At 34.7% G+C, this 23,880-nt stretch overlaps 2 protein-coding genes across 2 annotated transcripts in view; both read left to right on the forward strand.

The window, feature by feature from the left end:
- The window catches only part of LOC138325953 (3'-5' exoribonuclease HELZ2-like), a 49,961-nt gene extending 40,259 nt beyond the window's left edge, over positions 1 to 9,702 (forward strand). The window contains exons 12-18 of the mRNA XM_069271974.1: positions 242 to 379; positions 805 to 942; positions 3,171 to 3,802; positions 4,083 to 4,304; positions 4,471 to 4,627; positions 5,434 to 5,601; positions 5,839 to 9,702. Of these exons, the coding sequence (XP_069128075.1) occupies positions 242 to 379; positions 805 to 942; positions 3,171 to 3,802; positions 4,083 to 4,304; positions 4,471 to 4,627; positions 5,434 to 5,601; positions 5,839 to 6,026 (1,643 nt within the window). The 3' untranslated portion in view covers positions 6,027 to 9,702. The remainder of the gene's footprint in view (positions 1 to 241; positions 380 to 804; positions 943 to 3,170; positions 3,803 to 4,082; positions 4,305 to 4,470; positions 4,628 to 5,433; positions 5,602 to 5,838) is intronic.
- An 11,445-nt stretch (positions 9,703 to 21,147) lies between these two features.
- LOC138326364 (3'-5' exoribonuclease HELZ2-like) lies at positions 21,148 to 22,608 on the forward strand. The gene is given in 4 exon segments (XM_069272478.1): positions 21,148 to 21,165; positions 21,168 to 21,743; positions 22,024 to 22,245; positions 22,412 to 22,608. Coding segments are annotated over 4 exon segments (981 nt in total). The 3' UTR covers positions 22,577 to 22,608.
- Positions 22,609 to 23,880: the final 1,272 nt, after the last annotated feature.

A 23,880-nucleotide genomic window follows, 5' to 3' on the forward strand; every position in this document is an offset into this window, starting at 1 on the left:
TTAAAAGAGTAAACCATTTTCAGAAATGATAACATATTTTTTATGTCATCATCTCTGAAACTGCTGTTTTATCATTCGTTGTATTACGAATATTTTGTCAAAATTTAAAATCTTTTAGACCGCTAAGGCCAATGGGCCTCTTATTATTAACAATGGTAAAAATCCCTTAGCAATTTGATCCTTTCTACTTAGTGAAATATTGATCTGAAATTCTTATTAATACATGTGCCTTTATTTGTAGGCAAGAATTATTTGGCGGTAGCCAGGAGGATAGAGGTAGAAGTGGATGTTGTCGGGTTAGCTCGGAACAACCCTAAACAGTACAAAGCCATACAAAAGGCACTAACCAACAGATTTACTCTCATCCAGGGTCCACCAGGTAATTATATATTTAAATTCCCATGATGTTCTTGCTATAAAACGGGGGACTGGACATTTAGTGTTAACCAAGTCTGGCATGTCTTTTCGCGTCCTGCCCGAACGTGTCGCTACACAGAAACAATAATATACATGAAATATGACATATTATGTGAAAATGTGGAACACATCTCCAACTTTTTGTTTGAGATCATTTTAGTTTTCTTGGTCTTTATGTCCTAGTTCAATCAAGTGTCCTCTGTTAGCTATTCTTATGTATCAATAATATTGATTTGCATTATTTTGTAGACATGTTTTATATTAAGCTTAAACAATGATTCACGTTAACCGTTGAAGCGGATGCGTTACATGTATTGACTTTAAACGGGAAAGTGAGGATTGACTTACATCAAACTATTTTATATGATAATTTATTAATTATTTCAGGAACTGGGAAAACGTTCACTGGCATCAAACTGTTGTTTCTGTTTACAAAACTGAACAGAGTGTGGCATCAAGAAGGAAATCCATTCAAACAAGTCGTATTTTGTGGCCCATCGAACAAATCTGTTGATCTTGTTGCAAGTAAGCAGTGCAAGTCAATCTAACGATCGATCGTTTTATTCGAGGTGTAGTATATTGTTCTTTCAGTAATAACCTTTAGTCTTAACGTTCTATTTAGGTCATGGGCTAGGAGGGTCCCACATACACCAACACCCCCCAAACTTCCGAACCAATATTTTTCTGAACCCTAATGACCCACTGATCACAAATCAAAATGTTAACATTGCATAAGTTGGGATGAACTTCCGGTTTTGAGATCATCAAGATGGCCGCCATCTCGAATTTCACTAATAATTGAAAAATAGTCATAACATTGACATTTTTCAACCGAAGTAGACAAATGAGGTATCAAAATGACCACAATATATCAAAACATACATATCAGGACCTAAATAATCCTATATGTAGTGATTTGTACGCAGGAAATGAAAAAAATAAGCTCACAATGGTATTTTTTTAACAAATTTTTCATATTTGGCTTGACGCAGCAAAGATGTTTCCCAACAAAAAACTATTATTCGTAATCAGTTATTTGACCTCATATCAATCGGTACAAACAACAACAACAAAAATATATAGAAATGCCAAAGAGAATTATTGTTATACCATCATTTGGTTTACAAAACATCACCGGGTGCGTATACAGGGCATATGATTGCTATTTTTTCCAAGCCGCTGACACTACAGTTTCCTTACGTCTTAGAATTTCCTGAATATAACATTTTTTATAAATGATTTAAAAAAAAAATTCTATTTTCATCATAATAAACAATACACGACAATACAAAACATTAACTTGCATATCTACACATACACGCATACCTACAAATATACATGTGTATATCATACAGAATACAGAATATAGATCATATTTAACTTAAAAGGTCTAAAGTTGAACATTATACTTTCTATAACAATCTAAATAGAGATCGTATTTCTATTAAATAAATTCATTGATAAAGGAATTCGTTTGTAAAGAAAGGAATTGCAAAATGTATTACCGCATTGAACTTAAGTTTTATATCCAGTCTACACACACACACCCTCACATATACACTATCAAACTTACATACATATATAAATAATACAGTTACATACAAACATGTCTACGCATAAACATACGTACACACGCACATGTATATGCATACATATACCTGCGCATAACATATACACATACATGTTTACATGTACACAAAGACACACACACATACGCTCACCCATATGCATACACATACATACAAACGCGAAACAAAAATATTATTACCTGGGGACGGGGGTGCAATCATTCAGTCTGATACTGAGTGATTGCAATTTTGTTTACTAAGTATATAATACAGCATTGTTAAATAACTAGATACTATTTAATATGTAATATATATATAAGTAACATAATTCATTTTTCATAACTGAAGCCATTTTTCCAATTTACTTTGCAAATCAATGCTATTTCTATACACTTTATGTTTTTGTTTTTTATTGTGATTTTAGTTCCAAGCGTATATGGTTTTTTAAGCTTATTAAGCTGATTTCATTTTCAAAACATTTCATTTTAAATATGTATTGTTTAATGATAAGTAAAATAAGATTGTCTATAATTAAGTCAGCATCACAAAATTTAAATGTTCCCAAACTAAATTCATGTTTTACCCAATCAACTTCAATATTTATGGCTGTAAGCGCGTGTTTAAATTCTCTCATTAAATTATTAACTTAATCACATCCCCAAAACAGATGTTGTTTCCAGGTGAGATTTACAAAACCTGCAGGATTGGTCTTGTTTTCCCATTTTATGTAAAGAGTTAACCAAATGATAGTATAACAATAATTCTCTTTTGCATTTCTATACATTGTTGTTGTTGTTGTTGTTGTTTTAACTGATTGATAAGAAGTCAAATAATTGATTACTAATAATAATTTTTTTGTTGGGAAACATTTTTGATTTGTGATCAGTGGGTCATAAGGGTTCAAAAGATATTGGTTCGGAGGTTTGGAGGGTGCATGTGGGACCCTCCTAGCCCATGACCTAATTGGCGTTTGGTTTTAAAACGTAGAAGGTGCTCATAAATATAACCGCTCATCGACCACACACAGATCTGGATTTTAGATTCAAAGTAACAATAAAAAAACGTTTGTATTGATTCAGCTTATTATGTGGTAAACACAGATCTGGGTTAGATTCACAACAATGACAAAAACCCTTCGTATTCTGTCGACTTATTATGTGGTAAACCATCATTGTTATCTTGTAGAGTGGACAAAAAGAAAACTTGGAGAGCTGGCGCCGAGAATGGTCCGAATGTATGGATCGTCTCAAGAGTGTATGGACTATCCTATTCCGGGAAATGTTCAGTCTGCTAAATCGCACAGACCTGACAATCGACCAGACAGGGAACTTCAAGACATCGCATTACATCGTCTAATTCGGCAAGAAGGAAAACCCCATGCTGATGAGATCCTAGTGTTCGACAAGTATTTCCAGTCGTTCAAAAGTTGCTCTTCAATCGGTGATCCCGAGGTAGCCAATGTGTTTAAGCAAAAGCTGAAAGAGTACAAATCTCTTTTGAGCAAAGCAGAGCAAGAAGAACTGCAGCACTATGATGTCATATTCTGTACAACGGCTATGACAACTAACCCCAAGTTCATCCGGGGCACGAAAAACAAAATCTTCCAATGCATCATTGACGAAAGTGGTATGTGCACAGAGCCAGAATGTCTAGCTGCTATCATCACTACCAAGGCAGAACAAGTCGTTCTCATCGGGGATCACAAACAACTGCGGCCCGTCGTCATGTGTCAACACGCCGCAAGGCTTGGCCTGGAGACATCACTCTTCGAGAGGTTTTCGAAACAAGCGATTATTCTAACAACGCAATATCGAATGGTATGCAACAAATAGCTGGCTGTATGGTTTCAGTTATAGTCATAGATACCAAAATGTTCTGACGGGATAAAAAAATATGTCAAAACTAAGTTTATGCAACAAAAACATTGTATACTTTGAAAATAACTTTTAAGTTACTTTTTATTATTTTCTTTATATATACATTCAGGGATCTGTGCAGTCTTTCCAAAATAACTTTTCACATGACTTCCACTCATCCAATATTATCAAGTGACGAAGTAAAGATGAATGTTTAATCGATTTTTATGGGTTTTTTCAGCATCCACAAATATGCGATTTTGTGTCAAAGGAGTTTTACGAAAACAAACTTGAAACTGCCCCTTCTCGTGCATGGAAGGAAGATAACCCCCTGGAGCTGTGGAAATATCATGGTGTTCCCCACATATTCTGTCACGTAGAGGGAGAAGAGGAATACTTAACTGTGTCGACAGAGGAAGGAAATGAACAGTCATGTAGCAATAAAGAAGAAGTTGAAAAAGTGGTGAGTTTTGTTGTTTTTTTGGTTTTTTTTATATCGTGTTCTCAATATTTTGCTAGTTTCTTATATCCTTGTAGTTCCTGTTTGCAGCATAAGTTTGTATATTTTGTTACCATTCATTTGTTCTCACAATGAGACCATCAATGAAACGTTTATATTTTATTTACAGCTAGCAGTGTTCCACCGTATGGTGAAGACGGAGGGCGTGGACCCCCGCTACATCAACATCATATCTCAGTATAACGCCCAGTGTAACGCTATCAAGTCGGCACTATTGGACTCTGGCTATATCAACTGTAACGTACATACTGTCGTGGCCAGTCAAGGTAATTAACGGCTTTCATTTAATTCGTCAGCATTACTAGCTATCTGTCGATCAAAACATATTTTACAGGAAGTAATTTAGATTTACATTTTACTCAGGGACAATTCACTCAGGCTAATTATTTTACATAACCAAGAAGCAAAATATGGCATAAATGTATTGTTCTACATTTCTTATGAAACATATAACATAAAATATTGACATATTCCACGTTAATGTTTAGTATTTTGATTGATACCGTTGTAATTACAAATCGTTGATCAATACGATTAAGCAGGTACAATATGTACGCTGTACTCATACCCGAGTCAAAGTCAACCACGTTAAACAAATGAACTACATAACCACTGAGGAGGTGATAAAATGATTTTCGAGGCAAGACAATTCACCTAATAAGGTAAACACACTACTGTCAGGACGATTTGAGCAGTTCTACACAAAGGTTGCATTACTCTACGAGCAAGGGACACGGTTCGGCATGAAAATGTTCGACCACAATTTGTAATGGCGGACAGCGAGCGAGTTTGAACATTTCACAAGCATTTCACTACCATGAGCTTTTCTGGTATATCACAGTAAAACCGACTGATATAATTTCTATTATAACTTGTTTTTCCTATATATTGTACAAATTTTAATGTACTCTTAGACCGAATTGTCCCTTTAAGTAATTTTAGTTTTGCATGAAAGAAATCAGCGTAATGCTACAATGCTTAACTATGCCATCTACCATAACAACAACCTTGACATAACTTTATTTGTTATATCTATCTGAATGATAACTGTTTTCGTGTGCTATACATGTAGGTGGAGAATGGGATTACGTCATATTCAGCACCACCCGATCACTTCCGCATTACAAAATTGAGCACAACCCCACCCTGGGCTGGTGTAAACAGAATCTGGGATTCATCACAGACGAACACCAGATAGATGTAGCCCTGTCCAGAGCTCGTAAAGGACTCGTCATCATTGGTAGGCAAAACTTGAACTTATGTCCAAACCGTTACAAGACCTTATCAGGTTAAATCACCTAACACAACAAATACAATGAAGACTGGCATTTTACCTTTGTATTTCAAATGAAACTGTTCAATTCAAACGTTATTTAAACCGACTGATATTGACTCACACGATATTTTAGATCTATTTTAAAATCTGATATGTTTTATATGTGTGTCAATCCTGAAAGTCAACTTTAATATCTTTTAGGAAACAAAAACCTGTTGAAATGTGACAAAGTATGGGGACGCCTTCTGGATCACTATGAGAGGAGAGGCTGTGTTGTTGACGCAAGTGAATTCCCACCTCGCCGGAAGACTCGTAACAAAAGGAGAGGTGCCCACAGGGATTCACGGCAGACGTCCGAGGAGTTCTATAACGGCACAGATCTGGAGTAAACATCTCTAGTACTGCGTCAGAGGTCACAGTAAACATCATGTTAGATTTTGTACAGATGTCATACTCTTATGTGGCTATAAGGACAATGAATCTAGGAAACGGAGACTAGTATTTATTGCTGCTCTGCGAGACATTATGTATAATTGTCTGAGCGTAAACAACATACTTCCGGTTATCCATGGAAAAAATGTTTAAACTTTGTGGTGCGCATTCATGTTTTTGCCTTAAAAGTATTTTCTGCTGTGATACAATGAAGGTTTATTATAACACATATTTTCTATATATTAAATTTGTATTTATTTTAGGCTAAACTAAATGCTTGTTATTTAATATTTGTCTTACATCAATTAGTTTTGTTATGCCTTGTGCCATATTTCAACACGATTTTCCACTGTATATGAAGTATATGAACAGGCATATTCCACTAAGTATACAGGCTGGTGACCTATTATCGTGATGTATCAATTATCGTGATTTTGAATGGCGCGATATGCAAAATGCGATTTTTATACTTTTTGTGTATAGAAAGAAGACACATACCAAAATTATCAACAACATTTTCAAGTTTTAGAGGAAAATTCAATATTTAGATTAAAATGGCGAATTTCAGTAAATCTTACCTCACAAGAATGACATTAGTCAGGGGGAGCATGATATCGGCTTTATTCTAAGATAAATAGTACCGATTTGCATATCGTCTGCTTCCTATGATGTCAGACAACAGCTTAAAAAAACGAAAGTTGGAAGGGAGAAAATTCAGTCTTCCTAACTTGACACAAAAGAGCGCTGGTCGGGGTCACCTAAGCGCTTTTAGCCAGACGACAAAATACAAAGTAGACCATGGCCACTATGTTGATTTTGTTTGTTATTTCAATGATTAAAGAATCAATCACTATCGAAAATAATTTAGATATCTTTATTATTTATTCAAAATGCCAAGCATTGATGAAGACATGTTAAAATTATTCGTTTTTTTGGCAGGACATAGATCGTGAAACGGCGGCCGCTTCATTTCCTCCGTAGTCAGAAACAATATCACTGGTGACAAAAAGACACGTTTTCTCTCTTTTGCATGAATATTTTCACATCAAATATTTTTCTAAACAATTGAGATATTTGTGAATATATTGATATTAGATTTATTTTATTTCATCACACCTAACTATTTTTAATATGTTTTGAAAACAATCACGATAATGGGTATCTAATGTTTAAGAATATAATATGTCGAGATTTCTGTCGGAAAGGTGCTGAAAAAAAATACTTCATGCACCATAACATCAAATATTACAGTTCTTGTATTCGTATAGAAATGCTGTGTTGTACGATGTCTCAAGCTTAATCAAGTCTTTAACACTAAAGTGTAGTGCTGAGTAGAACACATTAATTTCAAGGATGTAGCAAAATTTGAAATATTTTACGGCTTTATAGATAATGTTGCTCATTCAATGTAAACGATTTATGCATTAAATATTTGCTTACAGAATGAATGTACTTTTTTAGTTTTGTAATTTGTACTCTTCCAATAACATCTTTCGTATCAATGAGGCATACAATAGTCATGGCTATTACAATTTTATATGTAAAAACATCTTATTTTGTTGAAAGAAACCTGCATACAGTTTCTTAAAAGGGCAATTCAGTCTAAAAGTACATTAAAATTTGCATATACATCGGAAACAAACCAGCTCTAATGGAAATTAGATCAGTTGCTTTTACTGTGATATGCCAGAAAAGCCCACTGTAATGAAATGTATGTAAAATGTTCAAACTCGCTTGTTATCCGCCATTACACATTGTGGTCGGACGTCTTGTATGCCGAACCCCTGCCCTTGTGAGTGTAGTAAATATTTTTGTGTCTAGAACTACTCAAATCGCTCTTACAGTAGTGTGTTTACGTTATTAGATGCATGTTCTTGTCTAAATATAATTTCACCAATTCCTCAGTGGTTATGTATTGTATTTGAGTAACGTACGTGACTTTGGCTTGGGTATGGGTACAGCATACATGATATACCTGCTTAATCGTAATGATCAATGATTTGGAATTTCAACGGTTTCAATCAAAATATTTAAATTAAATGGTTATATAACAGAATTAGCCTCAATGAATTGTTCCTTTAACTGATATTTCATCATATCTTCTCTTCATTTTAAGCTACACCTTATATAACTATGTGTAACTACAATATCAGCCACATTTTAGCCAGATGTAAAAAATGTGGAAAACTGCCCTTAAAAATGACCTACATGTAGTATCCTTTCAGAATTTAGTGAAAAATATTATTTTCCTATGTGCCCATATTAGTGGTTTAGAGGGGCTTATACACACATTTTCAACCGTGATTGACGATTTGGGCAGCACATTGAAAGCTATTTTGTTACTCTTTCCTTTAAAGTTGTATGGTCTATCACTTTCGCTCTTTTTGTCATAGTGAAAACAGTTTAAGTGTTATACACATTTTTCTCCGTCTGTCCGAGGTTTAAACTTTCTAATTTTACCACTTTTTATAAAGATGCAGTAAAAAATATTTTTAACGTGTACACGTTTTTTTATAACTTTGATGTACGATTGTATTCATGTATACAAGTACAATATCAATGCACCTACATCGTTATATGCTATTTAGTACTGATCAGTGCATGAAAAAATCGGGATTAAATTATTATTGTATCAATATTAGGAAATGGTAGCTATTAACACGTGATCTGTCCTCAGAGGTAATATGTATTTCAGGTGTAAATATTCAAATAGACACAAATTTTTTATGTATCTTTTGGGTAACATGCTTGTTATGAACGTATAACACATTCTATTGTGGCAAGTAATTTGGCTACATAATAATTAGAAGTAATCTATAGTGTTAAGTGTGTACTGCTATTTTAAATGTAATTGCGATGACTTATCAGTGCGTCAATATAACTGTATTATAAACTAAAACCACTTCATATTGAAATGGAAGCAGCAACATTTTAATAAGAAATACATTTTAATGACGATTATTTATTAATATTTCACAAATAAATATTTCACGGTTACCTTACAAGAATATCATACACATGTCACTTTTTACTATTTAGCCTTTAAAACATTCAAAATATATACAATATACCAACAACAACTGTAGACGAGGCTTTAAATTGTAGTTATTATATTATTATTATTAATCAAATGGCAAAAAGACCTTACACTTTCATTATCTTTAATTAATTAAGATTATTCGACGGGCGATAAATTCAAACTCATCATCGGATTTCTGTATTCTACAAATTAGGGACTAATAATATGCTAATAAAAAGTGGTTAGATAAAGACAAATACTCCATATGAAACATCATATAATCTCTATAGTGGATAATTAATATCACATAGCTATGCTTTCTTACACTTAAAGTGAGTGACAAGTGCATTAGTATACATCATGACAAGTTTGGTTAGATTACACACAACGTCACTTTTTGTTACAGTAATACAGAGGACTATACCTCGCCAGACAATACTATAGGAGAACAATTCCCGAGGGAAAGTGCCATAATAGAATAATATCCTAACATTATTTGAATATAAACAATGATAATTCCATTATATTTGTTATTTGCATGCATGTTTACGTGGTTTTTCGTTTTATTTCATCCACACTCTACACATAGATGTCAATAAAATCATGTTAATGAATCTTGATCTTTCTTCTTTTTCTTTCCAAAACTTGAAGCTGGATAAACCAAGCCGAGATGTTGACAGATATGATGAAAAAGTCAAAGACAGTTCAATAAACATTCGGCTCAAATATCTAGTATTTGTTCGGGGAATACTGATGGAACACTGTTACATGAATGTTTTGATCTCTATTCAAGGCGAGCAAAATATTCTGTATTTGAAAATCGAAAATGTTTTAATTTTAACAAATGCACGTTTTTATGATGGTACCGTAATTTCCTGCGAATTGCCCGCGGGCTATACGATTTTTTTATATCAAAAGATGCCTGGTGTGGGCTATCGGACTATCTGTGAAAATATTACCAAATTTACCTTCTTTATTACCTTCTATGCTTAGGTATTTTCACATAAACGTACTATTATTAGTACTTACTACGCTTTCAAGGATACCATCGAAGTATAACCCGTTGGCAATCTGCCGGTGCGGGCTATCGGTAGTTTATTTACAAAATCATAAAAAAATGCCTGAATTTACTTCCTGTGGACTATACCACGGCGCGGGTAATACGCAGGAAACTACGGAATTAAGAAAAGTAGAGAACTGAAGTATAATAGTCAGTCACTGGAGCCGAGTGAGTCCATGGATACAAAGGTAAGTCGCCAAGTTTTAGAATAATATGTGTCACTGTGACTATTCATGCAGTTTATTTAGGATTGGCCAGTAAGTTAATGGTACATATAACGTAGATTCAGGTAATTAGCACGGCTGTAAACGTGTGACATGTGCGTTTAACATCAGATGGGTACGATCACATGGGTGCGCGGTGCATGGTCTCCTCAGTTGTCAGAATTTAGTTCACAGAACTGTATGCATGTTCCAGTTTAGGTGAACCAGGAATTAGCGGTCAAATCAAGAAATTGGGGGGTCAGTCATCTCTGCCATATTGGAGTGCCGGGAGCCATAAAGGTATAAAACATAAGTTACAGCTTATACATTTGAAATTGGTAACATTAAGGGGAGACAATTACATTGTATTACATAATGTCTAGTTTGGGGTGTGGTATTTAGACCTGCCAGGTATCATTGGTGGGAGGGGGGGGGGGTGGTGGGGGGGGGGGGGGGAGTCATCTCAGGTAAGCTAATTTAACTAATTGTACTGATTAATTGTAATATTAGGGCTAATTAGTTTATTAAAAGTATGCATTTTATGTTATAATGATGAAAAATACCATTTTGTGAATATTTTTTCCTTTAATGAAACATATTAATGGTGTTTCAGGGTCATTCAAGATTTCCGGAAATATGTGTTGGTTGCTCAGATTCCAGTCATGGACAAAGACATGCATCTTTTTTTAGCTCATTACAGTTTGATCTTTGTTTAATTTGTTTATTTTAAACAGAAAGGCTCTGGAACCATGTTCCTGGTAAATTTGAATGTGAAAAAGGTTTGGTATATCTGGTTTTCTTCCAAAATCTTGACATTTTCTATATGATAGGGGTACCTGATTATGTAATGGATTATCTCCCTTGGCTGGGGACTTTTCCTATTTTTTCATTATATTCAGAAAGTTTAATCATGTAACTAATAATTAACTTAAACAACATTAATACTATTTCAATATTTAATACATAATTTGCAGTTAATCAACACAGTGTGTAAGTTCAACATTTCATGTTTTCAGAATTACTCCGCGGGTGACTGTCCGAAGGTGAAGCCCTGTCCTGGACAATCCACTTGACCAATTAAGTTCATATTACAGATTTGACATACAGCCGAAATACACTTTACATCAAAGGTGAGTATTAGAATTTTAATTTCTGCTATAGGGATCAACCAACTAAATAAAAAAGACCTTCGAAATGGCCTCTGTGTATACAAGATTGAGCCCAGGATAGAATTTTAACCCGGCCGCTGATTGGCTGGCTAATTATGAATTTCAAAAGTAAAAATGTTTTCTGACAGGTAATTATTCCTAGATAACCATAATATCAATTTGGAAATTCATATTGAGATTTAGGTTCAAAATATCAATTTTGATAATGAATAGGTAAAAACATTAGAATTTCCGGATATTTTAGTGCAAAATGCGCCTGATTTCAATAAAGCTACCCTGGTTGGAGTTTGAGCAGAAGGACCCAAACTTTTTTTTCTATCTAGTGTTATATGAGAACCTAGGCTTTAATTATAGAACAAAATACCTAGCTAATATGTCTTTGTTTTAATAATACAGTACAAAACTTTAACAAAGTTTAACACTGTGGTCTATGTAAAATCATTTAGTTGGTTGCTCTCTATAAAGGCACGCGGCCAGCGTGCATAGTTAAATAAGTGATGAGTTTACCAACATACAGTGTATGTTAGACGGTTTTTCTTAAAAAAAGTCTTACAAAAGTGATACTACTATTATTTCTGTTTTTAACACACGTGTAGTACAGGTATATAAGATGTTATTTCACAAGCAGAAACATTTCTTTGCATTCCTATTTTATGGGGGTTGTCTTTCCTATATCGACTGCGAGATTTCTGTAAATTACTTTGATGTACTATCATCACATGTCTTAAACAGGCTTTATATTTATGGATTAAAATCTGTTGGCTACACAACACCTAGAAGTTTCTCATTTTGTAACTCGCTCTGAACCCTCGCTAAGAAGTTGCAATAGGTCACGTTGTCGTCGATAGCACTACTTATTGTCCAATGGACATCAACATGTACGCACGTGGTTTCAGTATTGGTTTTATTGAATTAAGTGTCGATCATTGTCGTTGTTCTGGAAGATTAAACCATACTGAATACCAATATAAAAAGCGAGATTATGATACCAAATTACATCAACAAGGTGTTTTGTAAAACCATTCATTACCAATTTTGAAATGTTTTCTTAAATTATATTGTCATATGAATTATATTGTCATATGATTATTCCGAAAAAAATATTTTTCGAAAGTTGCCCGATCAGTATTGACAGTAGGAGTGGCGATAACATTTATTTATGAACAATGATGTAATCATCCTATACTCAAAGTCACTTATATGGGAGATCTAAACCTGACAGTGGCGATATTTCCGATATCTGAATTATTGTCAGCATGATATAATCTATTGACGTAGTACGTGTCGGTACAGTCAGATAACATTATCACCGATGTGATTAAAAGTCCTTTTATTCGATTTCATAAGCATTTTTACCTGCTGACGTGTAATCAGAGCTATTTGTTAAACATGTAATACACGATATTGTATCAAACTAACCAATTGTTCAAAACAAATAAATCTCTAAAAATAGTAAAAGAACTATATACAGACAAGAATCATTTGAGTATATTAAGTCCTAAGAACAGTCCGGGTCATGACTAGGTATCTAGCTGTACAGAAAACCAGAAACAGAGCTATCTACTGACAAGAATGGTACACTTATCCTAAGTACGGGTCATGACTTTATATAGACAAGAATTTTACATTAGACCTAAGTCCGGATCATGACTTTATACTGACAAGAATGGTACATTATTAGTCCTAAGTCCGGATCATGACTTTATACAGACAAGAATGGTACATTAGTCCTAAGTCCGGATCATGACTTTATACAGACAAGAATGGTACATTATTAGTCCTAAGTCCGGATCATGACTTTATACAGACAAGAATGGTACACTTATCCTAAGTACGGGTCATGACTTTATACAGACAAGAATGGTACATTAGTCCTAAGTCCGGATCATCACTTTATACAGACAAGAATGGTACATTATCCTAAGTTCGGTCATGACTTTATACAGACAAGAATGGTACTTATATCCTAATCGGATCAGACTTTATACAGACAAGAATGGTACATATAGTCCTAAGTTCGGATCATGACTTTATACAGACAAGAATGGTACATTAGTCCTAAGTTCGGATCATGACTTTATACAGACAAGAATGGTACATTAGTCCTAAGTCGGATCATGACTTTATACAGACAAGAATGGTACATTATTAGTCCTAAGTCCGGATCATGACTTTCATATATCCTAGTACGGTCAGACAAGACAAGAATGGTACATTATTAGTCCTAAGTCCGGATCATGACTTTATACAGACAAGAATGGTACATTAGTCCTAAGTCCGGATCATGACTTTATACAGACAAGAATGGTACATTATTAGTCCTAAGTTCGGATCATGACTTTATACAGACAAGAATGGTACATTATTAGTCCTAAGTCGGATCATGACTTTATACAGACAAGAATGGTACATCATTAGTCCTAAGTCCGGATCATGACTTTATACAGACAAGAATGGTACATTATTAGTCCTAAGTCCGGATCATGACTTTATACAGACAAGAATGGTACATTATTAGTCCTAAGTCCGGATCATGACTTTATACAGACAAGAATGGTACATTATTAGTCCTAAGTCCGGATCATGACTTTATACAGACAAGAATGGTACATTATTAGTCCTAAGTTCGGATCATGACTTTATACAGACAAGAATGGTACATTATTAGTCCTAAGTCGGATCATGACTTTATACAGACAAGAATGGTACATTATTAGTCCTAAGTCCGGATCATGACTTTATACAGACAAGAATGGTACATTAGTCCTAAGTCCGGATCATGACTTTATACAGACAAGAATGGTACATTATTAGTCCTAAGTCCGGATCATGACTTTATACAGACAGACCGGATCATGACTTTAAGAATGGTACATTAGTCCTAAGTCCGGATCATGACTTTATACAGACAAGAATGGTACATTATTAGTCCTAAGTCCGGATCATGACTTTATACAGACAAGAATGGTACATTATTAGTCCTAAGTTCCGGATCATGACTTTATACAGACAAGAATGGTACATTATTAGTCCTAAGTCCGGATCATGACTTTATACAGACAAGAATGGTACATTATTAGTCCTAAGTCCGGATCATGACTTTATACAGACAAGAATGGTACATTATTAGTCCTAAGTCCGGATCATGACTTTATACAGACAAGAATGGTACATTATTAGTCCTAAGTCCGGATCATGACTTTATACAGACAAGAATGGTACATTATATGGTCCTAAGTTCGGATCATGACTTTATACAGACAAGAATGGTACATATTAGTCCTAAGTCGGATCATGACTTTATACAGACAAGAATGGTACATTATTAGTCCTAAGTTCGGATCATCATCACTTTATACAGACAAGAATGGTACATTATTAGTCCTAAGTCCGGATCATGACTTTATACAGACAAGAATGGTACAATTAGTCCTAAGTTCGGATCATGACTTTATACAGACAAGAATGGTACATTATTAGTCCTAAGTCCGGATCATGACTTTATACAGACAAGAATGGTACATTAGTCCTAAGTCCGGATCATGACTTTATACAGACAAGAATGGTACATTAGTCCTAAGTTCGGATCATGACTTTATACAGACAAGAATGGTACATTAGTCCTAAGTCCGGATCATGACTTTATACAGACAAGAATGGTACATTAGTCCTAAGTCCGGATCATGACTTTATACAGACAAGAATGGTACATTAGTCCTAAGTCCGGATCATGACTTTATACAGACAAGAATGGTACATTATTAGTCCTAAGTTCGGATCATGACTTTATACAGACAAGAATGGTACATTATTAGTCCTAAGTTCGGATCATGACTTTATACAGACAAGAATGGTACATTAGTCCTAAGTCCGGATCATGACTTTATACAGACAAGAATGGTACATTAGTCCTAAGTCGGATCATGACTTTATACAGACAAGAATGGTACATTAGTCCTAAGTTCGGATCATGACTTTATACAGACAAGAATGGTACATTAGTCCTAAGTTCGGATCATGACTTTATACAGACAAGAATGGTACACATTAGTCCTAAGTTCCGGATCATGACTTTATACAGACAAGAATGGTACATTATTAGTCCTAAGTCGGATCATGACTTTATACAGACAAGAATGGTACATCACTTTATATCCTAAGTACGGATCATGACTTTTATACAGACAAGAATGGTACATTATTAGTCCTAAGTTCGGATCATGACTTTATACAGACAAGAATGGTACAATTAGTCCTAAGTCCGGATCATGACTTTATACAGACAAGAATGGTACATTATTAGTCCTAAGTCCGGATCATGACTTTATACAGACAAGAATGGTACATTATTATACCTAAGTCCGGATCATGACTTTATACAGACAAGAATGGTACATTAGTCCTAAGTCCGGATCATGACTTTATACAGACAAGAATGGTACACATTAGTCCTAAGTCCGGATCATGACTTTATACAGACAAGAATGGTACACATTATCCTAAGTCCGGATCATGACTTTATACAGACAAGAATGGTACATTAGTCCTAAGTTCGGATCATGACTTTATACAGACAAGAATGGTACATTAGTCCTAAGTCCGGATCATGACTTTATACAGACAAGAATGGTACACATTAGTCCTAAGTACGGATCATGACTTTATACAGACAAGAATGGTACATTATTTAGTCCTAAGTCCGGATCATGACTTTATACAGACAAGAATGGTACATTATTAGTCCTAAGTCCGGATCATGACTTTATACAGACAAGAATGGTACATTATTCCTAAGTACGGATCATGACTTTATACAGACAAGAATGGTACATTATTAGTCCTAAGTCCGGATCATGACTTTATACAGACAAGAATGGTACAATTAGTCCTAAGTTCGGATCATGACTTTATACAGACAAGAATGGTACATTATTAGTCCTAAGTTCGGATCATGACTTTATACAGACAAGAATGGTACATTATTAGTCCTAAGTCCGGATCATGACTTTATACAGACAAGAATGGTACATTATTAGTCCTAAGTCCGGATCATGACTTTATACAGACAAGAATGGTACATTATTAGTCCTAAGTCCGGATCATGACTTTATACAGACAAGAATGGTACATTAGTCCTAAGTCCGGATCATGACTTTATACAGACAAGAATGGTACATTATTAGTCCTAAGTCCGGATCATGACTTTATACAGACAAGAATGGTACATTATTAGTCCTAAGTCCGGATCATGACTTTATACAGACAAGAATGGTTACATTATTTAGTCCTAAGTTCGGATCATGACTTTATACAGACAAGAATGGTACATTAGTCCTAAGTCCGGATCATGACTTTATACAGACAAGAATGGTACATTAGTCCTAAGTCGGATCATGACTTTATACAGACAAGAATGGTACATTATTAGTCGGTCATGACTTTACCTAAGTCCGGATCATGACTTTATACAGACAAGAATGGTACATTATTAGTCCTAAGTCCGGATCATGACTTTATACAGACAAGAATGGTACATTAGTCCTAAGTCCGGATCATGACTTTATACAGACAAGAATGGTACATTATTAGTCCTAAGTTCGGATCATGACTTTATACAGACAAGAATGGTACATTTTTAGTCCTAAGTTCGGATCATGACTTTATACAGACAAGAATGGTACATTATTAGTCCTAAGTTCGGATCATGAACTTTATACAGACAAGAATGGTACATTAGTCCTAAGTCGGATCATGACTTTATACAGACAAGAATGGTAACATTATTAGTCCTAAGTTCGGATCATGGGACTTTATACAGACAAGAATGGTACATTATTAGTCCTAAGTCGGATCATGACTTTATACAGACAAGAATGGTACATATATTAGTTCCTAAGTTCCGGATCATGACTTTATACAGACAAAATGGTACATTATTCCGCCCTAAGTTCGGTTTCATGACTTTATACAGACAAGAATGGTACATTTATTAGTCCTAAGTTCGGATCATGACTTTATACAGACAAGAATGGTACATCTTTAGTCCTAAGTCGGATCATGACTTTATACAGACAAGAATGGTACATTATTAGTCCTAAGTCCCGGATCATGACTTTATACAGACAAGAATTGGTACATTATTAGTCCTAAGTTCGGATCATGGACTTTATACAGACAAGATGGTACATTTGTCCTAAGTCGGATCATGACTTTATACAGACAAGAATGGTACATTATTCGTCCTAAGTTCGGATCATGACTTTATAAACAGAAGACATTATTGTCCTAAGTCCGGATCATGACTTTATAAGTCATGAATGGTACATTAGTCCTAAGTCCGGGATCATGACTTTATACAGACAAGAATGGTACATTAGTCCTAAGTTCGGATCATGACTTTATACAGACAAGAATGGTACATTAGTCCTAAGTTCGGATCATGATACGAAGTCGGGTTCTTGTTTTTAATACTCGTCTAGCATAGTGTGTATGAGTCCGAAGTGAAAATAAATGACTTCTTTATTCAGGACATGAATGGAAGGCGTACATTCGTAAGTCCTAAGTCCGGATCATGATATTTATACTGATGACACTGGTAAAATAAGGTCTTAAGTTAGATCATGAGGCTTTAGGAAAAAACTACAGCAATCACAAAAAGACAGTGACGTATTTCGAAGCCCATTATAATATTTCCTCAAACATGAGACACTCATTGTATAAGAAAGAGAAGATATGTTGAATATAAGATCGTGTTGTTGTTTGTGACGCTAGTGACATGGTGAGTAAAAACAATTGTTAATATATAGACTGTGTTCATACAGCCAGAGCTTTGATTATCTTCCATTTCATTATCTAATTAAAAAGAGGACGTATTTTTAAATAATTCTGACGTTAAGTATATGTTTGGTATCGTTTTCTAGACTTTGAACTGTATTTTAATGTCGAGTATACATCATTTTAAATAAAATCGAACAATATCATAAGAACCCCCTAACACCCACCACCACCATCCCCCATCACCCCCCCCCCCCCCACACACACACACACCACACACACACACACACCCACACCACACACACACACACACACACACACACACACACACACACACACACACACATTCACACCCACACCCACACCTAGTGTATATCACAGACATTCCATTGTTATTTCAGAATCACAAATATGAATTCAACGAACCTAATGTTACATTGTTTAATACGCTTGCTTGAATGAAAATACGTAGCATATGAAGAATTACTTATGCATTGTATGTTGTTATTTTACTTAAATAAAAGCACACTTTTAAACATTATTCTTAATAAAAAGTTATTCAATAGCTTACATTGTACATATATTTGCAGTAAAACAAAACACGGTTGTAACGTACCTCTTGGCCAACGAAATTACTTCGTTATAAAGCAAAGTTCGTTGTACACACATTACAGATATATTAATGGGAACCTTGACAGCGAATGAAAACTACTACATTTTAACCATGAATTCGATGAAAACGTTTTATAAATGTACGTGTATATCAGTTTCAGAGTGAGATCAATAAATTGTAACTATTGTATACTTTAACATGATTTTAATGATGTATATTCTTGACTTGTCAATCTATGTTATATCAACTAGATAAGATTACCTGTATGTATTTCTGTTTAATTGATCATAGATATACGCCATAATTTGGGAGTAATTTTATTTATTTATTCCAAGAAATCTAATTCAGATGTAATACACAAAATAAATTACATGTCAAACAATTAAATCATAAAGTACAGTGTATAAATATGTTACATGTGAAAACAGTTAATTTATTATATATTATATTTCTAAATATGGAAATAGACAATAAATTTACTGGATATATTATACTGTGCATATATATAATTCAACTGAATTTGTTATCGATAATATAATTTTGACATTTCTTAACTGAAATTATGTTTAAAATTCTGCTTTTTGTGTGTATGGTGGTGTGAAGTAAGATGATCCTTCTACATTATTTGTATAAATCTATACATGGGTATGGTATATTATTTACATTAAACACACATATGCACAAGTTTACATTCCGATACACACAGTGGCTGTTATTAATAGACCTGTAGAATTTCCACACCGAGTGTTTTCTGAAATCACAATCTGTACTGTACATTGTCTATTTATATGTAAGTCTGTAGGTGTATGAGCAGTCAGTGGTAATCCACACAAAATCAATCATTGTACCCTGTAAATAGTTCCGGATAGTCTAGTACAGTTCAGACTATTTTGTCAACATAGCTCTTGTTTTACATATCAGCTGAAAGATATAAGTTTAATTAGTTGATATTATAAAATCATTATTTATGCCAAGTCTTAATTTAGCGATATACATGTGTGAACTTCACTAGATTGTGGATTTGTTTTCTGCTGTGTATAAATACATTATCATATATACATGCATACCATCAATTCAATTATAGCATAAAGGCAAGTAAATGACATAAGCAGTTTCATTAAAGATTTTCCACTGCCGACAGAGCATGAACGATACTAAGCACTCGAACAATACTTAAAATTTAATCGTGCATATGTGTGACTAACTAACACAAAATTACATAATTATTTTTTAAATTTGCTTTTAGTGCATACGCTATCAGTACTTTATTCCATATAGTGTATAGTGCCATGGATTCCTTTAGGGACGCAATTATTTTTTTCTAATAGTTTTATCTTGATGTAAAATAAGAAGCTCAAACTTTTCAATGTTGGTAATGGTGTAAAGTAAGTAACTTTTGTAACTGAAGAAAGATACTAATGTCGTCTGCTACTGTTTTAAATTACATAAAAATACCATTCGTCAGCGGTGTAGCATTTCATTCAACTGAAATATGCTATCGATAATATAATTTCGACATTTTTTTAAGCAGCTGTTATGTTGAAATTAAGATTTTTGCATTAGGTGTTGTAAAGTAAGTTGATACCTACCCGATATCTCAGTAATCGATACATGGGTATTGTATGTGTTCATTGAATCGTATTTGTGAATATAGTTTCCCTTCCTGTTAATCATTATTTAGAGCATTATTATTGAAAACAAATAATTTATGTATGATTTTATCTTTAATATCCTTATCTTCACACAAACACAACAACAAAAAAGTAATGAATGCTAAAAAATCAAATTTGAGGATATAGATTCAAATATCATCCTGCTCTTATGTATAGTTGTTCGTATTGCCAGGCCACATCCTTGGATAAGTAGTGTGTGTTAACCATACAGCGATGGCCCAGGCCATGGATGCCTGCTCCAGTGAGGGTGACAGTGCTGAAGATTCACTCAGCTGTGACGAGGATGTGCCGAGGGAAGGACGCCGACCTGAGTTGGATCAAATTATTGCGACTGTCCGTCAGCTAGTTCAAGACAACAGAAAGAATAGTACACAATAAAAAAACGTCGTTTGTATTGAAATATTCAGATTATTATCTCTTACAATTATTGGTAAAACCACAGATTCTTGGGTTAGATTCACAACAATGACAAAAACCCTTCGTATTCTGTCGACTTATTATGTGGTAAACCATCATTGTTATCTTGTAGAGTGGACAAAAAGAAAACTTGGAGAGCTGGCGCCGAGAATGGTCCGAATGTATGGATCTCGTCTCAAGAGTGTATGGACTATCCTATTCCGGGAAATGTTCAGTCTGCTAAATCGCACAGACCTGACAACCGACCAGACAGGGAACTTCAAGACATCGCATTACATCGTCTAATTCGGCAAGAAGGAAAACCCCATGCTGATGAGATCCTAGTCTTCGACAAGTATTTCCAGTCGTTCAAAAGTTGCTCTTCAATCGGTGATCCCGAGGTAGCCAATGTGTTTAAGCAAAAGCTGAAAGAGTACAAATCTCTTTTGAGCAAAGCAGAGCAAGAAGAACTGCAGCACTATGATGTCATATTCTGTACAACGGCTATGACAACTAACCCCAAGTTCATCCGGGGCACGAAAAACAAAATCTTCCAATGCATCATTGACGAAAGTGGTATGTGCACAGAGCCAGAATGTCTAGCTGCTATCATCACTACCAAGGCAGAACAAGTCGTTCTCATCGGGGATCACAAACAACTGCGGCCCGTCGTCATGTGTCAACACGCCGCAAGGCTTGGCCTGGAGACATCACTCTTCGAGAGGTTTTCGAAACAAGCGATTATTCTAACAACGCAATATCGAATGGTATGCAACAAATAGCTGGCTGTATGGTTTCAGTTATAGTCATAGATACCAAAATGTTCTGACGGGATAAAAAAATATGTCAAAGCTAAGTTTATGCAACAAAAACATTGTATACTTTGAAAATAACTTTTAAGTTACTTTTTATTATTTTCTTTATATATACATTCAGGGATCTGTGCAGTCTTTCCAAAATAACTTTTCACATGACTTCCACTCATCCAATATTATCAAGTGACGAAGTAAAGATGAATGTTTAATCGATTTTTATGGGTTTTTTCAGCATCCACAAATATGCGATTTTGTGTCAAAGGAGTTTTACGAAAACAAACTTGAAACTGCCCCTTCTCGTGCATGGAAGGAAGATAACCCCCTGGAGCTGTGGAAATATCATGGTGTTCCCCACATATTCTGTCACGTAGAGGGAGAAGAGGAATACTTAACTGTGTCGACAGAGGAAGGAAATGAACAGTCATGTAGCAATAAAGAAGAAGTTGAAAAAGTGGTGAGGTTTTTTTTATTGGTTTTTTTTTTTATATCGTGTTCTCAATATTTTGCTAGTATTTTATATCCTTGTGGTTCCTGTTTGCAGCATAAGTTTGTATATTTTGTTACCATTCATTTGTTCTCACAATGAGACCATCAATGAAACGTTTATATTTTATTTACAGCTAGCAGTGTTCCACCGTATGGTGAAGACGGAGGGCGTGGACCCCCGCTACATCAACATCATATCTCAGTATAACGCCCAGTGTAACGCTATCAAGTCGGCACTATTGGACTCTGGCTATATCAACTGTAACGTACATACTGTCGTGGCCAGTCAAGGTAATTAACGGCTTTCATTTAATTCGTCAGCATTACTAGCTATCTGTCATGATCAAAACATGTTTTACAGGAAGTAATTTAGATTTACATTTTACTCAGGGACAATTCACTCAGGCTAATTATTTTACATAACCAAGAAGCAAAATATGGCATAAATGTATTGTTCTACATTTCTTATGAAACATTTAATAACATAAAAATATTGACATATTCCACGTTAATGTTTAGTATTTTGATTGATACCGTTGTATTTACAAATCGTTGATCAATACGATTAAGCAGGTACAATATGTACGCTGTACTCATACCCGAGTCCAAGTCAACACACGTTAAACAAATGAACTACATATACCACTGAGGAGGTGATAAATGATTTTCGAGGCAAAGACAATTTCACCTAATAGGTAAACACACTACTGTCTCAGGACGATTTGAGCAGTTTCTACACAAAAGGCTTTGCACTTACTCTACGAGCAAGCGGACCAATCGCGTTCGGCATGAAAATGTTCGACCACAATTTGTATTGCGGCGGACAGCGAGCGAGTTTGAACATTTCACACAAAGCAATTCACTAACATGAGCGTTTCGGGGTTTATACACAGTAAAACCTGACAGAATATAATTACATAAATATAACTTGTTTTCTCCTTTATATTGTACAAATTTTAATGTAACTCTTAATAGACCAGGAATCTGTCCCTATTAGTAATCTCTAGTTTTGCACATGTGTACAGAGGAAATCAGCGTCAATGCTACAATGCTTAAACCTATGTCATCTAACCTTTTAATAACATTATTGAAATTACTTTATTTGTTTTTATTGTATCCTGTAATGAACTATACTGTTTTACGTGCGTGGCTCATACATCGTAAGGTGGAGAATGGGATTACGTCATTATTCAGCACCAACACGGATCACTTCACGCATTACAAAATGCTGCACAATAACCCCCACACTGGGCTGCGATCTGTAAACAGATAATCTGGGATTCCATCACACAGACGAACACCAGATAGATGTAGCCCTGTCCTGAGCTCGTAAAAGGACGTCGTCCAGCATTGGTAGGCAAAACTTTAACTTATGTCCAAAAACACCGTTACAAGACCTTATCAGGTTAAATCACCTAACACAACAAATACAATGAAGACTGGCATTTAACCTTTGTATTTTAAATGAAACTGTTCAATTCAAACGTTATTTTAAAACGACTGATATTGACTCACAACGATAATTTTTAGATCTATTTTAAAATCTGATATGTTTTTTATGTGTGTCAAATCCTGAAAGCACAACTTTAATATCTTTTAGGAA

This window comes from Argopecten irradians, chromosome 6, assembly GCF_041381155.1.
Source record: "Argopecten irradians isolate NY chromosome 6, Ai_NY, whole genome shotgun sequence".
Lineage (NCBI taxonomy): Eukaryota > Metazoa > Mollusca > Bivalvia > Pectinida > Pectinidae > Argopecten > Argopecten irradians.